The 19855-nt window shown below is 54.4% G+C and overlaps 1 protein-coding gene across 1 annotated transcript in view; it reads left to right on the top strand.

The window, feature by feature from the left end:
- Window positions 1-19855, top strand: part of Ncor2 (nuclear receptor corepressor 2) — a 155932-nt gene that overhangs the window by 67369 nt on the left and 68708 nt on the right. Inside the window, 5 exon segments of the mRNA XM_038345068.2 lie at window positions 2962-3018; window positions 8333-8385; window positions 15047-15113; window positions 18591-18763; window positions 19617-19710. Of these exon segments, the coding sequence (XP_038200996.1) occupies window positions 2962-3018; window positions 8333-8385; window positions 15047-15113; window positions 18591-18763; window positions 19617-19710 (444 nt within the window).

Here is a 19855-nt window from a genome sequence, read left to right as displayed (position 1 = left end):
GGAGGACACTGTATGGCAGAGGTGTCAGGCGAGAGGAGAATGAGGGCCAGCTGGTTCCAGAGATGTGCTGTCACCTCCACATGCTCAGCAGACCAGTGACACCCTTGGTGATACTAATATCTCTATACTGATAGTTAGCTACCTGGCCAGTCCTAGGAAGGTGTGCGTGGTAGGCTCAGACAGGGGGTGGGGGTGGGGGAGTGACCTGTTCAGAGCCACACAGCTGAGATATGGTAGACATGAGATTTGAACCATGCTTAGGAGCTGCAGGGTTTGATTCTCAGCCTGGGCCTCTGCTGCCACCTGACACCTGGTGGGCGGAAGGGATGCTCCTGTCTCTACCCCTCTGGAGCCCTCTGATTGGCTGATTCTCTGGAGATCTTTGGACTGCTTCCAACTCTGTATCTGAGAGTAGGAAACCAAAGCCAGAGGAACCTGGGTAGGTTAGGCTCGTGCCTCAGGTTCTGTAGGAAGTGGGTAGGAGGAGTTCTTTATTGCTAAGGAAGATACTGGGGCTCAGAGAAGGGCAGGGGACTTGCCTGAAATTGCACAGCTGTTCAGATTTGGGGCTGGGACAAAGAACTAAGATTGAACTGGCTCAAGGAGAGGTGATCAGAGAGGTGGCTCTCTCCAGCCATTGGACACATGTCCCCGAGGCCACCTTCCTGCTCCCTTGGCTCAGCTTTCCTGCTTCAAGTGAGGTCTCTCTGCATTTTCTCTCTAATCAAGACCACCTCCCTGTTCCTGCTTTTGTATTCGCTGAGGGCTTCATCACAGCCAGGCACAGCAGGGCTTGGCAGGAGGGGTACCACCTATAATACCCCTGTTGTTCTTCTGCCTGGGCTAGCCTGAGCTGGCCTTACCTCCCCAGCTTCCCTTGAAGAATGGCAGGGCCTAGATCTCCCTGGGATCAATAGGATTAAATTTTAATCCCCCTTCCTTCCTTCCTGTCCTGGTGGCCAGGCTGCCCAAGGTGTGCTTGTAGTCAGAGCTGGCTCGGGCTGGGCCAGATCCAGAGCTGGTTTGCCTTCCTTGATTGGGTTGTGTCCCTGTGACCTCCGACCTCCTGGCCAACAGGCATCTGCAGTCTGAAGCTGGCCTATTAGACCTCCAGGTTGCCCTAATCACCCTTGGGTGAGGCTGGTTCAGCTTTAATGTGTGTACCAGCATCTGCAGTGACCTGGCCTTGTCTCCACATAAGGGTGACAGGTAATGGTGCTAGGGACCTGCTGTATGCCAGGGCTGGTGTTGGGGTGGCAACCGAGTGCCTGTTGTGTGCCAGTGTGGTAAGGTGTCTGGGGAGCCCAGCTAGGAGATGGCCTGGGAGGGCTGGCCACTGTAGGTCCACTGAGAGCCCTGTGGTCCTGTTCTGAAGCAGGTGGGAGGGGTTCAGTGAAGCCTGGTTGATTAGGCTACTGCCTTAACCTGATCAGGGGGGTGAACCTGGCAGTGCAGTTCCTCCCTGGAGCCCCCATCCCGTAACTGTCCCTGTCTAGTGTGCAAGCAAACCAGGCATAAGGCCAGATGAGGGTAGTATAGTCTTGGATTTGGGGATGTTGAGACCTGTCTGGGTGGAAGAGCCTAGCAGGTGGCTGGGACAGCATGGCAAGCAGGAAAGAAGTGGGAGGGCCTGAAATGGCTAGATCTGGAGTGCTTGGGATAAGCAGGGCCTTAGGTCAGGGCCCCCAGCCATCTTATCTGGGGAAGGGTAGCTTCATGCAGCTCCCAGGGTGGCAGAAGATGGTGAGGGAGGGAATGTGTGGGAGTTGGGGTGGGGAGTGTATGTCACTGGCTCTGTGTTCCCAGCCACCATTCCTGGGTATCCCCTGTCCCCAAGGAGGGACAGCAGACTTGCCCCTCAGCCCCTTGTAGCACATCTTCATACAAGTTGTGGGTCTACCACCTTAGTGGGTATGGTTTACGGGGCACAGGGTTGCCTAGAACCCCCAGATCTAAGATCCTGCTCCAGCTGTGTGAAGCACAGTTCCTGGGGGCTCCTCTGTGTTTGGTGCAACCCCTTTTACCAAAACACAGAGTTCCTGCTGTTTTCCACAGAGCTTTGCGACACACACCAAGATACCATAGCCGAACCAGTGTTAGCTCAGCCCCCTGATCTTGTGCCCTGGCCACACTCTGAAGCTGTTGATCTTAGGGTCCCAGATTGGCACAAAGGATTCAAGAGTGGGGTGTTGTTCCTGGTTAGCTGGGCCTTAGCTCTCAGCAGAGGTCAGACTAGTTGCCAGCTGAAGCCCACCCACAACCCACTGCCCCTGCTGGGTGCTGGTAGGTTGAGGTTGTATGGCCTCAGCTGGTTCTGTGGGATACAGCTCTTGGGTAATGATGGTGACTTCTATGGCACCCCGAATTTCCTTCAACACCTGCCTGGTCACCCTGTTTTCTGACACATGGGTTCAGGCTTCTCCAGCCGCTTCTGTATCCTCTATTCCAGCCCCTGTGTCCCCCATTCACTCCCCGCTTCCTGTGAGTCGGTCCTGGTGGTCCCAGTCTGGGCAGACAGCCAGACGGAGGCACAATGTTGTCTTCATGCATTGGCCTGAGAGGACGAGATCCAGCCTATTGAGGGGTGCCCCCGCAGCCATGGGGCCCTCTGCAGCATGCTTCTGTTTTTCTAATGAGTCCTGGTTTGTGAAGGGAGGGGACAGAGGCCAGAAATAATCATTCTATTGTGAGACGGGATCCTAGACGGCTCTGGTATCCCCTTCTACTGCACTGGCTCTGAGGTCAGCAGACACTCGAGGCATCCAAGCCTGGCAGAAGGTAGTGGGTGAGGCTGTAGCCTGATTAACCTTGGTCAGACCCCTAGCTGAGGCCAGCCTGGGAGGGCCCAGGGACTCCTACAGGGTTAACGGGGATCCTTCATGCAGATTGGGCGTTCCAGAGGCACTGGTACCAGTCTGCTCCTAGTCCTCTTTTAATTCCACTCTTCTCTTTACCCTGCAGAAGAAAGCAGAAGCGGCTCATCGGATCCTGGAAGGGCTGGGGCCCCAGGTGGAGCTGGTGAGCTGGTGGCTTGACCAGGCAGGATGGGAGGAGTGGGGTGGAGGAATGGGGTCTGGCAGCAGGTGTTGGGTGGGTGAAGGAGGAGTGGGAAGGAGGAGGGGGAAGTCATGTACTGCCCAGCGCTGTCCCCAGAGGGAGGCAGGAAGCAACACCTCCTGATAAGGATGCTGACAGATAACTGAGTGGCTACTGGGCAGTGAGCCTGTCCCTGCCTCTGAAGCCTGAAGCTGGCTCGCCACTCTAGCTCTGCATGAGAGTCCATCCAGTGGTTGACTAGTCTGGATTCCCTTCTCTGAGCTTGATGGCTATGTCACCCTCTGTAAGACTTGACTTCTCAGAGCTTCTGCCTGGGACAGTGCCTGCCTGTGGTGGGAAGGGTGGCCATGACTGCAGTGATTATTATCATTGTCCTGCTGGTCTCAACTGTGTCATAGCAGGGTGGGAAGCAGCCCAGCCTCAGGGAACTGTTGGAGGAGGTGGTGCAGAAGGGGCTGCCCCCTACTGCCTAAACCTGCAACTGATGGTACAGCATTGGATCACATCGACTGCAGGTGGCAGGTGTTGCTGGTGCATTGGTGCATGAGGTGGATGTGGGTCTGTGGTGTGTGCAAGTGCGCTTGGGGCACACATGAGTCCTGGGTACTGTGTTCTTGCTGTGGGGAGGGGACCTCCTGGCTGGGTCCATGCTGCACCCTAACACAGTCTATTCCTAAAGAATCTGGAGCAGACAGATGGGGCAGAGCTCCTGTACTGCCTGTGGGGAGCTCTGGGACCTGGGCAGTGCTACTGGTCACCACTGGGTCTCTCGCTTTCTTCATACACTCGTCACCCAGCTGTGCCACCTGCTGCACAGTTCAGCCTTTCAGTTGCGTGCAATGGTCCAAAGGAGCCCTGTGTCACTGCTCTTGGTCCTTCTGGACCCCTGAATGGAGCCATGCAGCCCCATGGCCTTTTGTTCTCCCTCCTTTCTGTCTCTCCCCAGCCCCAGCATCGGGTGCTCATGTTCTCCTACACTGTTGGCACTTCCTCTTCTACCCTGTCACCAGCAGTGGCTCTTCATCCCTTTTCAGAACTGCAGCATATTCCATTGTTTCTGGACTGCATTTTATCTTTCCATCCTCAGTTGATGACGTTCGGTGACCTTTTGTTTTTTTTTTTTTTTTTTGTCTCCTGGGAATGAAGCCACACCGCAAGAGCAGGAGCAAGCAGCGTTTGTCTTTCTTGAGTGTGTGCCTAGGAGTAGAATAGCAGGCACCTGTGTTGTTTCTCTCCTATGGAAGTTCCTGGCTGGTTTCTAAGGTGGCTGCCCCACTGTGTATCTCGCCTGTTTCCCTTTTCTGCCATTCTTTTCTCTTTATTTCTGATAGATTTCGGGGACCAGATGTGTGTGCGTGTGCATATGCTTGTGCTTGTGCGTGTGTGTGTGTGTTTGTATTTGTATGTGTCGGGCCTGAGGACGTAATCCAGGAAGGGGATACATGACCTCTGTGCTTAATGCTTATAGCAGTTGGTTCCTGGAGGTGTTGGTATCTGGACTGGTGGGGGCACTTGCTGTGCTAGGTCTCTGGGTATTGCCACCTTATTTTCTGGAAGAGGCTCAGGAAGCATGGTGCTTTGCCCAACATATCCTCCACCCCCCCCCCGTCTCCCCCTCCCCGCTCTCTCTCTCTCTCTCTCTCTCTCTCTCTCTCTCTCTCTCTCTCTCTCTCTCTCTCTCTCTCTCTCTCTCTCTCTCTCTCTCCCCTCTCTCCTCTCTTTCTGGGTGTGTGTCAGCTCTGGGTGTGGCCAGGTCTTCACGGGGCTGCTACCATGTGTGTGCAGGGCTAACATTGTACTGGCCTCCCATGGTGCTGGTGGTTGGTTAGACTTTGATCACTTGGGCCACCATGAACTCTGGTGCTGTGATAAAACACTTGGACCAAAAGCAGCTTAGGGACGAGAGGGTTTATTTCAGCTTATGACACAGTCTATCGTTGAGGGAAGTCAAGGCAGGGACTCAGGTAGGAGCTTGAAGCAGAAACCATGGAGGAACATTCTTTTGGCTTTTTTGGCTTTCTCAGAAGTTCCTGTTTAGCCATACACACCCAGGACCACTTGCCTCCGAGTGATGCTGACCACAGTGGGTGGCCCTTCTGCATCAGTTAGCAGTCCCTCCACAGGGGACAGGTTTTCCTCTCAGATGACCCTATGTGGTGTCAGGTTGACAAAGTTAAATCAGGACAGTAAGGCCCTCTTCAGCTACTGAGTACATCCAGGAACCTTGGCACGGCAATGACAAGGTACTGACCATCTTGCTCTGTGTCCCAGAGGGAGAAAGAGAGGAGAGGGAGTTGGGGGCTTCAGGGTCTTTGCCTTAAGAGTCAGGATACAGTTTAGAGATCTGTGTAGGCATTGTGTTCATGACTCCTACAGCCCAGTGTATCTCAAGAGGGCCCTGTGCTGTGCAGGGACCTGGCCGACCAGGTGGGAGGCGGTGGAGGGATGCTGGGGCCTCCCCTCTGCACAGCTGAGTCACTCACTTCCTTCCTGCTCCGAGGCGTTATTCTTAGAGCCCAGTGTCCTTGTGGGCTGGGCTGTCACTCCATCTCTTACAAGTTTGGTCACCCCAAAGCTGGCTTACAGCCAGGCTGCAGGGTGTCTACACCCATAGCTGGCCAGCGCTCCACTGTGCAGCTGTGACCATTGTCTTTAATGGGGAGGGCAGCCATCCCTCACTGCAGCAGAGTGCAAGCCACCCGCTGTCCTTGTCCCTTCCCAGGTCCAGTCCTCTGTGAGGATGGCCTGAGGGTGTTGTCCCAGCGCTGAGTCCCGTTGGTGGCTTCTCTACAAGGTGTTCACTGGGGCAGCCGAGCCCCTCAGTGCCTAGGGCCGCAGCTTTGTTCTCACTCCCCAGAAGGCGGATTGGGGTCTGTCCCCTGTTGCCCTCTTGGGCGTGGGTGTTCCCTTTGTCCTCATGCGCTGGGAACACATTTTGCTCACTGCCCTATGGGGTCAGTGACCATGGCCTCCACCCCTTCCTGCCCCAGTAGGGCAGCTCACCATCTTTAAACCCAAACAATGGCAAACCTGTCAGTACATCTGGAATGTTCTGGGCTACTCGCACATCCTGTGAGATGGGTTCTCTGCTCTGTACCCATTTTCTAGATGAGGACATCCAGCCTTATCTATCTCTGGAGCCCGAGTCCTTAAGCAATGCCCACTCACATTGACTTTTGTTTTATTGGCATTCGGGGGACACAGAGGATCAGGTGCTGCTACCCCGAGTGCCAGGAAAGTATCTTCATAGGGCCCCTGACTCCTGAGATGTGGCCTTACAACCTTCTTCATTCAGCAGTGTCAGCCCGTCCTCCCCTCTGGGCAGTTCTGCAGTGAGTCTGATGTCAAGGCCCGTGTGGATTCCCACATAGATAACTATTTTCCCTAACTAGACTGGAACAAAGTCGCGAGGAATAATCAGACACAACTTACACGGTCATCCTTGAAGGGCCAGATCTTTCGTTTATTCTCCAAACAGTTTTTATATCATCCCCTCAATTGAGCGGGAAACTACATTAGGCTGTATCCTAGGTAACCAGGTGAATGGTCTTTTGTCATGTCACATCCACCTGTTTGTGAGTGTGCTAGCTGTCACGTAGGCCATGAATTAGCATCTCTATAAGACATCCTCCAAATTACAAAAGAAAGGAGCACCAAACATCCTGATTAGCTTCAGCCAACACCTCTCAGGTGATCTACATTAATAACAAAAGAAAACAGGAGCAGCACATCCAGGCTGTTGTTAGGCTGAGGCAGCTTGTCTGTGAAGCTACGTGACCACCTCAGACCCAGACCGGGCCTGTGGCTCTTGTGCCATACCGAAATATGGGCCTACAGTCTGACTGCTGGTCCTCTTGTTGCTTTATCCATTTTACCCACCTAGATGAGGAATGCTTCCCCATTTCAGGCTGTGCACCCATAGGAGGTGCTGGTCTGTGGTCTCTTATCACCAGGAGAGCAGTGAGCCTGTTTGAGCCCCTGGTGAGTTGCCATGGGATATGAGAATTGGTGTCTTTGATGCCGGCCTGGGTGCAGGTGACAGGCCTTGTCTCTGAGCGGTAGGGGTCTATCAGGGGCAGGAGGCTGGTGTGGTTCTCACACGGGTCCACTGCTGTGTCTGCCACCTGTGGAAATTCTCCCACAGATCCTCATGTGTCTCTGTCTTACCCAGGAATCCAGGACTTGACAAGGTTCTTGTAGATGTGGGTGTGTGTAAAGAAAGGGCTTGGAAGGAGGCAGGGGCAGGATGCAGGTGGGGGATGGGGTGGAGTTCAGGCTGTGGGCATGTTTTGCCATTGGCCTCAAGTTTCCGATCTGTGCGGTGGGCTACGATCGCACTGTGAGCAATCACTCTGTAGCAAAGCAGGAAACTTAAGTAGCTAGACATCTGTGGCCTTGGCTCTACAATCTAGAAGCCAGCAGAGATCTTTGGGGGAGGTAGTGGGCAGATCCCCCTTCTATATGTGGCCTTTCCATGTCCCTCCAGCAGGCTGCTGTGTGGACAGAGGAAGCCATTGCATGGAGGACACAGATCATTGATGCAGCTTCTGACCCATGCTGGGTCCCATGACTGTACACTGCCCTTGCTTTGCTCTTGAAACTTTGTTCTCCCATGTAGGTGGCCCTGGCTCGTGGGTCCTGCTCAGGGAGCCTATGGTGTCTCCAGCATTGGGCCCACCCATGTTCCTTCCAAGGCAGACATTTCTCCGATTTATATCTACTGCCATAGTGGCCACTGTGTGCACACATGTACATGACCCAGGATTCGTGGGTGTCTGGCATCTCAGGCCAGCTTTTTCTGGCTAGAGAGAGGCCGTGGTGGCCTGCTGTAGGCCAGTAGGGAGAGATCACTTTTTGGCAGTTGGAGCTGGGCTCTGCAGAGGGTGTGTGTCTGTCTGTGCCTGCCACCCACTGCCCTCAGCTTCCCACTCTTGATTTGTTTTGGTCTTTGTGGTCTAGGGAAAAGGCCTTGTTAACACTACGGCTGTGGGTTTCCATGGTGATCTAAATGCTAAGCCAACCCTAAGCATCTTGCAGATAAACTACTTTGCCTAGGATGGGGGCATGGCCTGGCCCCTGCAACTGGGCCTGATAACACAGTTTTCAGCCTTTTTCTGGCCAGGTCCTCTGTATCCCTGTATCCTTGATTATTCAGCCAGCAGACAGCTACTGGGCTTGAGGGTGCATGGTCTGGGTTCTGCCTGCTGACACTAGCCCCATGCTACTCTGTCACCCACTCCATCCATCTCTGATATACTTCTTTCTTCTCCTACAGCCTCTGTACAACCAGCCGTCCGACACACGCCAGTACCATGAAAACATCAAAATGTGAGTCTCTGCTGCTGTGGACCAGCCCAGTCCTGGGGATCAGGATACCAGTAGGCCGTCCGGGTGGAAGTCCCCAGTTGAGCCAAGCCCAAGCTGGGGCTCAGAGCAGGCCTGGGGTGAAAGGAGTGGCAAGTTGGGAACAGGAACTGGAGGCAAAAGGCCGTGGTGTCAGAAGACAGGCTAGGCATGGGGAGCGTTAGCTGTGGACATCTGTGGAGCACACTCGTGTCTGAAGCAACTGTAAGCTTTATTTCAGAGGCTTCCTGAGCCATGTCTCTTAGGCGCCATATAGTGGGGTGCAGCAGGGATGCCTGGCTATGCTGGGGTTTGATGGCTGCTGTCCTTATACTGGGGAAGGGTAGAACTCCCGGCAGGAGGCCTATTTCATGCGTGCTTTAATGGGAGTGGCTCTCATCAGTGGGCTGTGGAGGGGAGGCTTCTCATTATCCAGAAACAAAAAGGCAGAAGGTCTGGAGCACATGGTGGTGTCAGGTCTGGGTGGGGGGGGGGCAGGAGGTAAGGGTGTGAGGGATGGTTGGAATAGTCTAGTTTGCTGCTGTAGGCGTACATGGGTGATTGATTGGTGGCCTCAGAGTGTGGCTTGGTGGCTCGATAGGTGGCAATACAGCAATCTGGTCAGTGTCAGGGAAGCTAGTGTCCATCTTGGTTCTCAACTGTCACGGATGCTGGGTTCTAGGAGGTCCCTGTGTGGCTTCTGGAGTTGTATGTGGTCACACCTTGGCCACCCTTTTGTGTCTCCTGGAGTACTGACCCTGTGGGCCCTGCACCGGCCCTCCAGTTTTGTGCCCAGCTGCTGCCATGGCTGTCTCTGTTGGCTGGGGTTCCTTCACTGCCCAGGGCCCAGAGTCCTTCTACTTCTCCTCTGTGTGGGTCCTGCCCAGCTGGCTGGTCCTCATGGGAAAGGGGTTGCAGAAGAGGGATGGTAACAGGCCATTGGAAGGGCTTGTCATATAGTTGCTTTGGTGTCATGGTGGGGTGGGGGACGTGTACCACCAAGCCTGGCTTCTAGGACATTCATTTATTTACCCACGCACTCATTCATCTATTCATTCATTCACTTGCTGATGTCACAAAGTTCTATTCTCACCCCGTGGAATCTGGATAATATGGGCCTATTCCCTGCTTTGGTTTTTCTGAGCAGCAGAGGAAAGGAAGGGGTTTGGTAACCAAGAAAACATCTGCTCACTCGAGGCTTGCCCAGGCCAACTTTCATCCCTACACTCCTGGAGTGGGTTTCTCTTTTTGGTTTTTTGAGACAGAGTTTCTCTGTGTAGCTTTGGTGCCTGTCCTGGAATTAGTTCTTGTAGACCAGGCTGGCCTCGAACTCACAGAGATCCACTTGCCTCTGCCTCTCGAGTGCTGGTATTAAAGGCGTGTGCCACCATTGCCTGGCAGGGTGAATTGGGCCAATGTCTCAGTGGGTGGACAAGGTCTCCTGGCTAAAATGGAACCTTCTGAGTTCTGGGATTCCAGGATTTGCTGGCATACACAGCTGATGGAGCTGACGATCATATAACTGGCCAATGATTTTGTATAGCTTGTATTGCTTAAAGTATGTGATGTTTGTAGGGAGAGTCATGGAATGTTCCAGGTTGTGGAAACAGCCATGGATTCAAGCCATAGAGGTGTGTGCCCTGGGCAGTACAGGTGATGTTGGCCATAGCTAAGCTGTGACTTCACTTAACCAGGGTAGAAATGGAATGGGTTTCTTTGATGCCTTGTGGCTCTGTTAGGCACTGAATCTGGGCATGGTGGTGTAGGCTTGTGGGCCCAGTGCTCTGAAGGCTGAGGTAGGAGGTTGGTGAGTAAAAAGTAACCGAGCTACAAAGACCCCAGTGGCTTTAAACAAACAAACTTGAAGGAAGAGAAAGGGAGGAAGAGAAGGGAGGGGGCTCTGGTCTTGAGTCTACACTTGTTGGGGTGACCACCCTGCCGCACAATTCTAGGTATTAAGTCAAAACAGCTCTGACAGAGTGAACTTTCTTAAGTAAAGTCAGTTTTCTGTTTAGCAAGTTCGTGTATGAGCTTATTATGAGCTTGGAGCGCTGAGACTTGATGTAGGTGCCATTAACATCATGGCCACTGTTGCCCATTTTATCCCGTGCTGTTAAATGCACATAATCTTTCACCGTGAAGTCCTGAGAAGAGAGGAAATGGAGTCATAGGAGAGGGGAAAGGGACGCTAGCCAGACCTGGGGCAGGATGTGCCGGCTGAAGACTGAGCAGCTGCTGGGCCTTGTGGAGCATCCAGGCAGATGGGATGAGCGGTGCAAAGGTCCTGGGGCTGTGCTGAGCTTGTTGAGACTGCAGACGCCCGGCCGCAGCCACAGGCCCGGGAGGCTAGGCCCAGGAGGGTGCTTCTTACGTGGCCTTTACTGTGGGACGCGCTGTGCTGGGAGGTATCTTCAGGTTCACCCTGATGGCCACTGGGAGAAAGGGCCCGGGACACCATGGGAAAGCCCTGAAGAGCTGTGGGCAGTGAGGTATGGAGGGTAGGGCGTGGCGTCCATGGTTCCAGCTCAGGGCTGGGCAATATGGTGATTCCACAAAGCCACGTCTTGACTGGTAAAACAGTACCATTGCTCACTGGGGACCAAGGGACTTCAAATGGGGCCATTAGCTCCTTTGACCCATTCCTGCTGCCCTGGTGTGGCCTGTTGTTGAATCTGAGGGATAATGAAGCCTGGGACTGGAACACAGGGCTCCTGGCATCTGTTTGCTTTTGTTACTGTTTTTTTGTTGTTGATTTTTTTCAAGACGTGGTTTCTCTGTGTAGCCCTGGTTGTCTTGGAATGCACTCTGTAGACCAGGCTGGCCTCCAGCTCTGCCTCCTGAGTGCTGGGATTAAAGGTGTGTGCTGCCACCACCTGACTTTTTTTTTTTTTAAATAGCTTTTGAACAGAGTTTTCATACAGTTCACCTTTAAAGTCTGAATGGCTTTTACTAGGCCACAGAGGTGTGAGCCGATCAACGTGGGTCTAACCACACAGCATCACTCAGAGATCTTGGTGTCTCTTTGTTTCTTCCTGGTCAAAGACTCTCTTTTGTCCTATCCCTGCCCCTTACCTCTCGGGATATTTCTGTGGGGCCTGGGCTGTCCCAGTAGCTCATAGTATTGGAGTGGGTACAGTAGGCAGGGAGGGGTGCACCAAGTTCTGAAGGTGTGGGTGGTCTCTTCTGGACTGAGACTATTCCCAGAGGGGTGGCTTGCTCAATGACATGATGAGACTCAGGTCCCGGAAACTGCTGGGAAGACAGTAGCCGTGTTACCCAGGTGAAGTGTCAGGAGCTCCCAGGCCTGCGGGATAAGGCCCTGGCTGAGGCCTGGGGGCCTTTGGGGCTACTGCCTAATTGGGTGAGAAAGAGCCAGACAGCTCAGCTCCTTAGGGCTGGGGGGTCACTAGGGTAAATGAGAATGCCCTGAAGGAGGAGCCAGGACCTTGGGCGTCACATCTCTGCGGAGACTCAGTTCTGATAAAGTGGACTGAGTGGTGTCAGGTCAGGGGTGTGCCTGTGATCCCTGCACTCAGGAGGCTGAGAGAGTGAGGTTGAGGTTAGCCTGGGCTGCTGAGCCGGACAGACAGACAAATCCTGCATAAAACGGTGTTGTCAGAGCTGCTGATAAAAGCGGTGAGCGGCCCTTCACTGGGAGGTGTGCAAGCCAAGAGTGCCATAGTTGGTGTTTTTGGTTTGGCACGTGGCAGGTAGGAGACTTGGGACCGTCAGTTGCCACTTGTGTGGGTGCTGAGAGCAGGGCCTCTGTCTCACCATCTGTAAGGTGGGACTAGCCCTGGGGGCCACTGAGGACCCACTGAGTTAATACCCTCACCCACATTGACATCTGGACCCCGCGCATTGAGGGGTGCTGGAGGTTTTGTTCTGAGTGCCTGACCATAGAGACAGTTACTCCTAATTCATTCAGTCCTCGTTCACCAGACATTTCCTCATTCATTCAATCCTCATTCACCAAATATGTCTCTGTATAGCTGATCCACGCCAAGCCCTGTTCCTGGGAAACAGCCGTGAACGGGCCTCCACTTGAAATGGGGAGATGGGCAAGCTTAGTTCTCGTGTGGGATGTGACAGCTGTGACAAGGACAGTGAGATTGATCGAGGGCTTGGTGGGGAGCTCCGCCACCCAGGGGGCAGAACCGCCACTGCTCCTTGACTGTCTGCTGTAATTGCTGAGGTGGGATGGCTCCCTTCCCTGGGGACCTGGCCCCTGTCATTTTAATTTCTCTGCCTGCATGCCTGGCCATGACTTTCAAGTTAATTTCATGCTTGGCTTCCTGGTGTGGGTGATTTCAGACCTGTGGAGGTCACCTGTGCACCTCTTGCCTCCTCTGCCTTGCCCTGGAAAGTGTCAGTAGCTGCCAAGCTAATGCCAGGGAACCTGCCACCTGGACTGGGAGGCTGGCCGTAGGGGCTTGGATCTCTCAAACTGCTAGCAGAGGGAAGGCAGCCCCCAGGTCATGCTGGCGGAGGGCCGTGCAGGAGGTCACCAGGCACTGTGAGACCATCAGGGGTAACCATGGCTGGATGGCAGACGAGTCTCAGAGCAGAGGGTGAGGCTGCACAGCCACCACCCAGCCTGGGTTAGCAGCCTTCTGGTGTTCCCAAGTCACTGGCTTTGTGTGCATGCTCAGTCTTTGCCAGAGCAGCCTTGGTCCTCAGGACTCAGACTTAGTGTTAGGAATTTTTCCTAACGTGAGCTCCCTGCCGACGCAAAATTCCCAATCAAGCCAAATCAAAACAAGCCAAATTAAGAAATACCCAGGTTTAATGGGAGTTCTGCTCTCTTGGGTGGCTCCGACGGGGAACCGGGAAGACGTGCAAAACTGGGTAGAAAGAAAAGGGACCACGTGTTCCTCTTTTGGGGACTCAGTTAAATACCTTGGCGGAGGGGTCAGGACATGGCCTGCTGGGATTTGAGGTTCAGACCAGGCGTGGGGGCTGGGATAGATGTGAGGGGCTGGGGCTTATGCTCCCAACTTGACACTTAGAAGGAGGTTCCTCTCTTTCATGTATCCTAGGCCCACCATCTCATTTGTGGGGTGAGCAGGAAGTATTGGTCAGGACCCAGGTTACTGGGAATATGTCTTGCTCTGGAGGTTCAGAGGTGCCACAAAATTTCTCCAGGGTCACACAGCCAAGCCCTTGAGAGGTTTAATCCTTATGTCCCTGGCCTGGTGACCTCAGACAGTCATGTTGCTTTGCCCCACATTGGTCTAGGCTGGTCTCCTTTGCCACAGTAGGCATAGGCTTTCTAACACCTGGTCCTCAGCTTAACCAGGCACATGTTGGGTACAGGTGGGGTCACACCCTTCCTAAACCTCACCTTGTCCTGCCAAGCCCTGGAGCCCAGGTCCCCTCAGCTCCCTTAATATCTGTTAGCAGGAGACAGCTGATTTCATGGACTGTTTGCGGAAGTCCTCCCCTGTCTCTCTGTGGAAGTTTCTGTTTTGTTTTTGTTTTTTAACACCACCACATCAGGATTGGTGCTGGCTCCGTTCTTCCAGGAGGAGGAGGTGGCTGCATTACCCCCCCGCCCCACCTCTTACCGCCTTTTGCTCTCGCTTTCCTTCAGTCCAGAATGTTCTCAAACTCTCCACACAGTGGAGAGTAAGTAAACCTTCGATCCTTCTGCCTCAGCCTCCCAAATAATGAGGTTACAGGTGTGGACCACTGCTCTTATTTCATGTGATGCTGGGAATTGAACCCAGGGCCTTGTGCTTGCTAGGCAAGCCTTCTACTAACCAAGCCATATCTGTGGTCACAGGCATGGGACCTTCAGGCTTTCATTCCAAGGTGACTCCCAGTAGTGGAAGCTCTCGGTGGATTGGGGACACGCTGGCACTATGGGGAAGTTGGGGATCCCTCACCAGAAAAGTGATGTAGCTATGAGCCCAGGTTAGAGAGGGCAAGCTCAGTTCTCAAAGCCTGTTTGTGTCTCCCACAGGACCCAGAGGTTGGTCACGGCACCTGGCTCAGTGTGGTAGGGTTGTGAGGAGTAGGGGGTCTCTGTTGCTCAGTGGTGGGGTGGGGTGGGCAGAGTCCTGTATCCCATGGCTGCTGTGCCTTCCCTCAGGATTTCTGCTCCCTCTTTGCAGTCTGAACCCTCCTGCCTGCCTGTGTCTTTTTTTCTACCCTCTACCTCCATTTTCCAAATCTTTGTCTGTCCTGAGGTAAATCTCTGCTTGCCTCTCTTCATACTCTTCCTTCTCCCAGTTTCTCTCTCCTGTCCTTCTCCCCATGACTCCGCCCCCTTTCTCTCCTCTCGGAATTCCCCACCCCTTTCCTCAGTAGTACTTGCAGAACCTTGTGGGGCCTGTGTGGTCAGGCTGCTTGCTCTGTGCTGAGTGGAAGCTGGCTGTCTTGAGCTGGAGACCCCTTGGTGCCTTTAGCCACTCACAGGACAGGGTCTCCAGGCCAATGACTTGTTTGCCTCCGGGCGGCAAGGGGCCCAGGGGTTGAACTTGGTTGGTTGGTACCCATGGCTGAGCAGGACAAGGATGGTGCAGGCTGGCAAGTGTCGGGCCTGAGGGACAGGGACTGTGAGCTCTGTGGGGCAAACTGGGCTCTCATCTGACTGAGGACAAGCTGAGAGCTGCCATCTCTGACCCTTCTCTGTGCTCTCTAGAAACCAGGCAATGCGGAAGAAGCTGATCCTGTACTTTAAACGGAGGAACCACGCACGTAAGCAGTGGGTAAGTCCTATCCTGTTCTCTCCATATCACATGCAAACAGTGTGTGAGTCCCTTCCTGTCCTGTCTCCTCTATGCCATATGAAAGCAGTGAGTCCTGTTCAGTCGCCTCAACACCATGGGCAAGCGGTGTCCTGCTTCTATTCTGCCCTTCTCCAAGTCCCATCCCCAACCCATCTTTTCCATTGGTGTAGTGTTCCCATGGCCATCCCAGAGTCAGGGCCTCTTGAGGCCATGCTAGTCAGACCCCGAGGTCACTGTTGGAATGGACGTCTGGGTCATAAAAGAATGCTGTAGCCATAGAATTGGCAGCTGCTGTGGTGATGGGGGCTTAGGGCTCCTAACCCCTTTCCCAGTGCTTGGAATAGGGAGCCAATGAAGCTCAGAATTTTTTTCTTTTCTTTCTTTTTTTTTTTTTTAATTTGTATATCTGTATATTGCGTATATTTGTGTGAGGGTGTCAGATCTCCTGAAACAGGAGTTACAAACAGTTGTGAGCTGCCATGTGAGTGCTTGGAATTGAACCTGGGTCTTACGGAAGAGCAGCCAGTGCTCTTAACTGCTGAGCCATCTTTCCAGCCCCAAGAAAGGAGTCTTCAATTTACTCTAAAATACTCATCATGGACTTTTGTGCCCAGGGGCATTTTAGGGAGAGATGGAGGCAGGAGGGCCCTGAGAAATGAACCTCCCCCATCCCCAGCCAGGTCAAAAAGCAGCCCTTGGAAAGCAGCAAGGCCCCTGGTCTGTGGTGGTGGGCAGTGGTCCTGCTTTCTGAAGTGGTGTGGGGAGCCCTGAGCAGTTGCACTTTGACCCGCGGGAGACCAGGGCTAAGGGATGGAGGCCAGGTCCCTGTTTTCGGCTCAGTTGCCAGGGTAGGAGCAACACCCTACCATCATGCCTAGTTGCACAGTGCCAGAACTGTGTAGCTAAGAAGTTTGTGGGGTTGACATCAGAGTGGTTCCGTCAGGCTATCCCTCCGTGCCTTCAGCTCCCTGCATTAGGATGTCTACACAGTCAGTGTCTGTCTGCCCTGTGGTCCTGAGTCTGGGGAACGGTGCCCTTCCTGGGCTCTGCACGCGGGCCCTGGTTAGGCACTGAACCAGTGTCAGGCTTTGGCTGGATGTCATCCATTCCACTCAAGCCCAGGGCTGCTGGGAGACAGTGGGGAAGTAAGGCTGGTGAGGAGAGCGGTGGAGGCAGGCAGGGCAGAGGCTGGCCTCAAGGCTCTGCTCAGCTGCACTCGACCCTTCCTGAAGTACAGCCGTGTCAGACAGGGCTGCGGGGTGGTCCCCACCTCCTTCCTCAGTCATGCCGGCCTGGTACTACTGGTATTACTGGTACTGGTGTGGCAGGGCTACTCAGTGGTGCCTGGAGCCTGCGGGTATGTAGTCAGCAGAAGGCGGCAGCCAGGCACTGCTTACATTGAAGCGGCTGGTGATGCTCGAGTCCAAATTGTGGGTGAAGCGACCGGGGGGGGGGGGGGTCACCAGTTAGATGCCTTCGGCTGCAGGCACTGAGGTGGATTTGTCTTCCCAGCCTTGTTTCAGGCAGGGGAGCTGAGGCTAAGGCACTTACCCCGTGTCACACAGCTGAGAAGTAGTCAGGTCTGGGTTAGTGCCTGGCTGCCTGGTTCCTGAGTCTGTGTTCAGATCCACCTGGGTAGGCAGGGATTGCCCTGAATTTCAGGGTGAAAAAACGAGTTTCAGATAAGCTCAGGTGGGGGGTCCTGGGCAGCAGAGGAGGAGTGGCCATGTCTAGCTGCAAGGAGCAAGACAGGGCGGGAAGTCGTGTGCAGATCTCTGCTGCGTGAGGGCAGGTAGGAAGGGAAGGGCCTTGCTGCTGTGGTGAGGGAAGGCAAGCATGGAGGTCCGCTCCTGCCGTCCCACCTTGTCAGCAACCGCTACATGCTTCCTGCGGTCTGCCCTGCGCTCCCAGCCTCAGCCTTGTCCAATGTCCCATGTCAGAGGCCCTGTGGCTCCTGCAAGGAGCCAGTGAGGTGGAGGAGAATCTGGGGTGGGCTTGGGGTCATAAGGAAACTCTCCGTGACTGGGGCTGTGGAGGGAGGGGACTGCTTTTTAGAGATAAGGAGAAGCCTCCTAGCCCTGGGATTTGCTGCTGGCCCGGCTTAGGGAAGGGAGGCCTCCATTCCGCAGCACAAGGAAGAGACACAGCGTTCTCATTTTCCAGCAAGGCCTGGAGAGCTGGGCCGTGGGCCTTCCCACAAAGCTCTGCTTACTCGCCTTGTTAGACCCCGGGGCTGGGGCTGGTTGCTACCCAGAGAGGAGCCTGCTTCACTCCTTCCTGCTGGAACAAGTGTGCTGGAGGCCTCTCGGCCTTGTTCCCATCCGGCAGGCTTACAGAGGTCTGCCTCTTCCCTTGGCGAAGCCTCCTTCCCTGTGGGTGGTACCCTGCTGTCCCTGGGCCAGGTGCACACATTTCCTAGTAGAGCAGGCACAGACTGTAGCAGGCACACGTGGTTAGACCTGGAGAGTCGTGTTTTAGACCGAGCCTCCTCCAGGGGAGCTGCTTGAAGCTTTGTGCTGGTACCTGGGGCTGTGGAGCACGTGGGATATTTCTGAGGTCTTGGGGCCCTGTCGTTTGTCTGCAAGATAGGGATGGTACAGCCCTGGCCCTCTGCTGGCTCCTGACTAACCTCAGCTCTGGTATCCACTGCTGTCTCCGTCCTCTGGTCTCTGTAGAGTGTTCTCTCTTCTTCCCCTGGGCACCTTGGTGGGAGCCAAGAGGCCTAGGCTGGACTGGTGGTGTCTACCCCTGTTCCCTCTGCTGGGGTCCCACAGCCCAGGCTATCATTCACCTCTTGCTGAGCCTCCGACACAGGGTGCTCTGGGTCAAAGGTTAAGCACACTGTAGCAGCATTGGAGCACAAGAACATACCGGGTTGCTATGTGACTGTCCTCCTGTGGCTGCTAGAGGTGGGGTTTTTAAATGATTCTCTTGGATATACAGAGGGCATGTGGCTGTGCTCTGACTGGTTGGGAGATATGCAGCAGGCAGCTTTATGGTTAGACACGGAGGGGGACTTCCTCATCCTTCAGAGGAGGGCAGAGCCTTTTTTCCAATGTCTCCTAGGGTTTGGATTCTTAGGTTTGGACCATGGATGAAGAACTACCAGAAAGTGGATGCTCCCCAGGAATACCTTTCTTTCCTGGGCCATAAGAGCCAGTGTGAGCAGAGGGCATGAGCCCAGCCTTTTGGTCCAGGGCTGTTTCTTATTTGCTTTTGTGACTGAGATAATAACTTGGTGGGCCTGGTGGTTTCCAAGTCAGATGAGGCCCCTGTAGAGGAGACCCAGCTCTGGGGAAGGAGTGGCCATAGCATCCATGGGGCACTTATGGCTTTCCAGGGGCCATGAGCTCTGTGATGTGACAGTGAGCCTGTCCATCCCTGTCTGTCTGTGTGAGTACAGCAGGCAGTCTCTGGTCCTCACCAGCGTTCCGCTCTTTGTCCGCGCCCCCTCAGGAACAGCGCTTCTGCCAGCGCTATGACCAGCTCATGGAGGCGTGGGAGAAGAAGGTAGAACGCATTGAGAACAATCCACGGAGGAGGGCCAAGGAGAGCAAGGTGCGGGAGTACTACGAGAAACAGTTCCCGGAGATCCGCAAGCAGCGGGAGCTGCAAGAACGCATGCAGAAGTAAGGGCTCCACAGAGGTGGTGCATGCAGGGGTGAGGGTGTGCAGTGGTGAGGGTGAAGAGAGGAGCCCATGTTAAGAGAGGGACCACATGCAGGGGCAAGTGCATGCAGAAGTGAGGGCGCCACAGAGATCACTGTATGTGCAGGGGTGAGCATGTGAGGGGTGAGGGTGAAGAGAGGAGCCCATGTTAGAACACATGCAGGGCTGAGTGCATGTGAAAGTGAGTGCATGGAGGAAGAAAATATGTGTGGGGCAAGTGCATGTGGAGCTGAGTGCTGTGCTGGTCCATTGGGGCCCCTGGTGGCCTGCGTCACAGAGTAACACCACAGGGCTTCCTACTTAGAGCCAGGGTTCCCTAGCACCTGCTGGGCCCAGACACTCAATGAGTGTCTCCCTGCTGTCTCCTATCCCACACCCCCGAAGCTGCTGTGTAAGACTCAGCTCCTAGCTGTGTGTCTGTCCCTACTGAGGCCACAACCTGGGCGGGCTGTTCTCAGTGAATGAGGCTAGGTAGTGGTCACCTGCATTCATAGGTTCATCAGGCCTGTCTCACCCACCCATGACAGCATGGGTTTTGGGAACTGACCTGAGGCCCAGAGACCTGCACCTGGCCCTCAGGCTGGAGGCAACACTGGGCCCCTGGAGGGTTGCTGTCCCTTATCAGATTGGTTCATGGGGGATGGGCTGCTACCGTAGCCTCAGGGGTTGGCGTTCCTGAGGGGCTCCAGGCCTATGAGGTGGGAGACCTAGCTCTAACTTCCCATGCTCACCCTCTAGAATGATCTGCCCCCTGGACCCAGCCTAGCCTCTCAATAGGAAGGCTGATCCTGACTATGTCCCTCTGGTCTCCAGCAGAGTGGGCCAGCGCGGCAGCGGGCTCTCCATGTCAGCTGCCCGCAGTGAACACGAGGTTTCCGAGATCATTGATGGCTTATCTGAGCAGGAGGTGAGTCCACTATGATGCCATAGGCACCCCACTGTCTCTGCGTGTTCCTCTCCGTGTCCCTTACATGTGTTCCATGCCACAGCAGGCAGGTGCCAACAGGAAGGGAAGCCACCCTGAGCCTTTCAGTCCAGAGACTGGTGGTAGG

Source organism: Arvicola amphibius, chromosome 10 (genome assembly GCF_903992535.2).
Source record: "Arvicola amphibius chromosome 10, mArvAmp1.2, whole genome shotgun sequence".
Lineage (NCBI taxonomy): Eukaryota > Metazoa > Chordata > Mammalia > Rodentia > Cricetidae > Arvicola > Arvicola amphibius.
The sequence above is the reverse complement of the archived record's forward strand: the minus strand, read 5'-3'. Positions and strand labels throughout refer to the sequence as shown.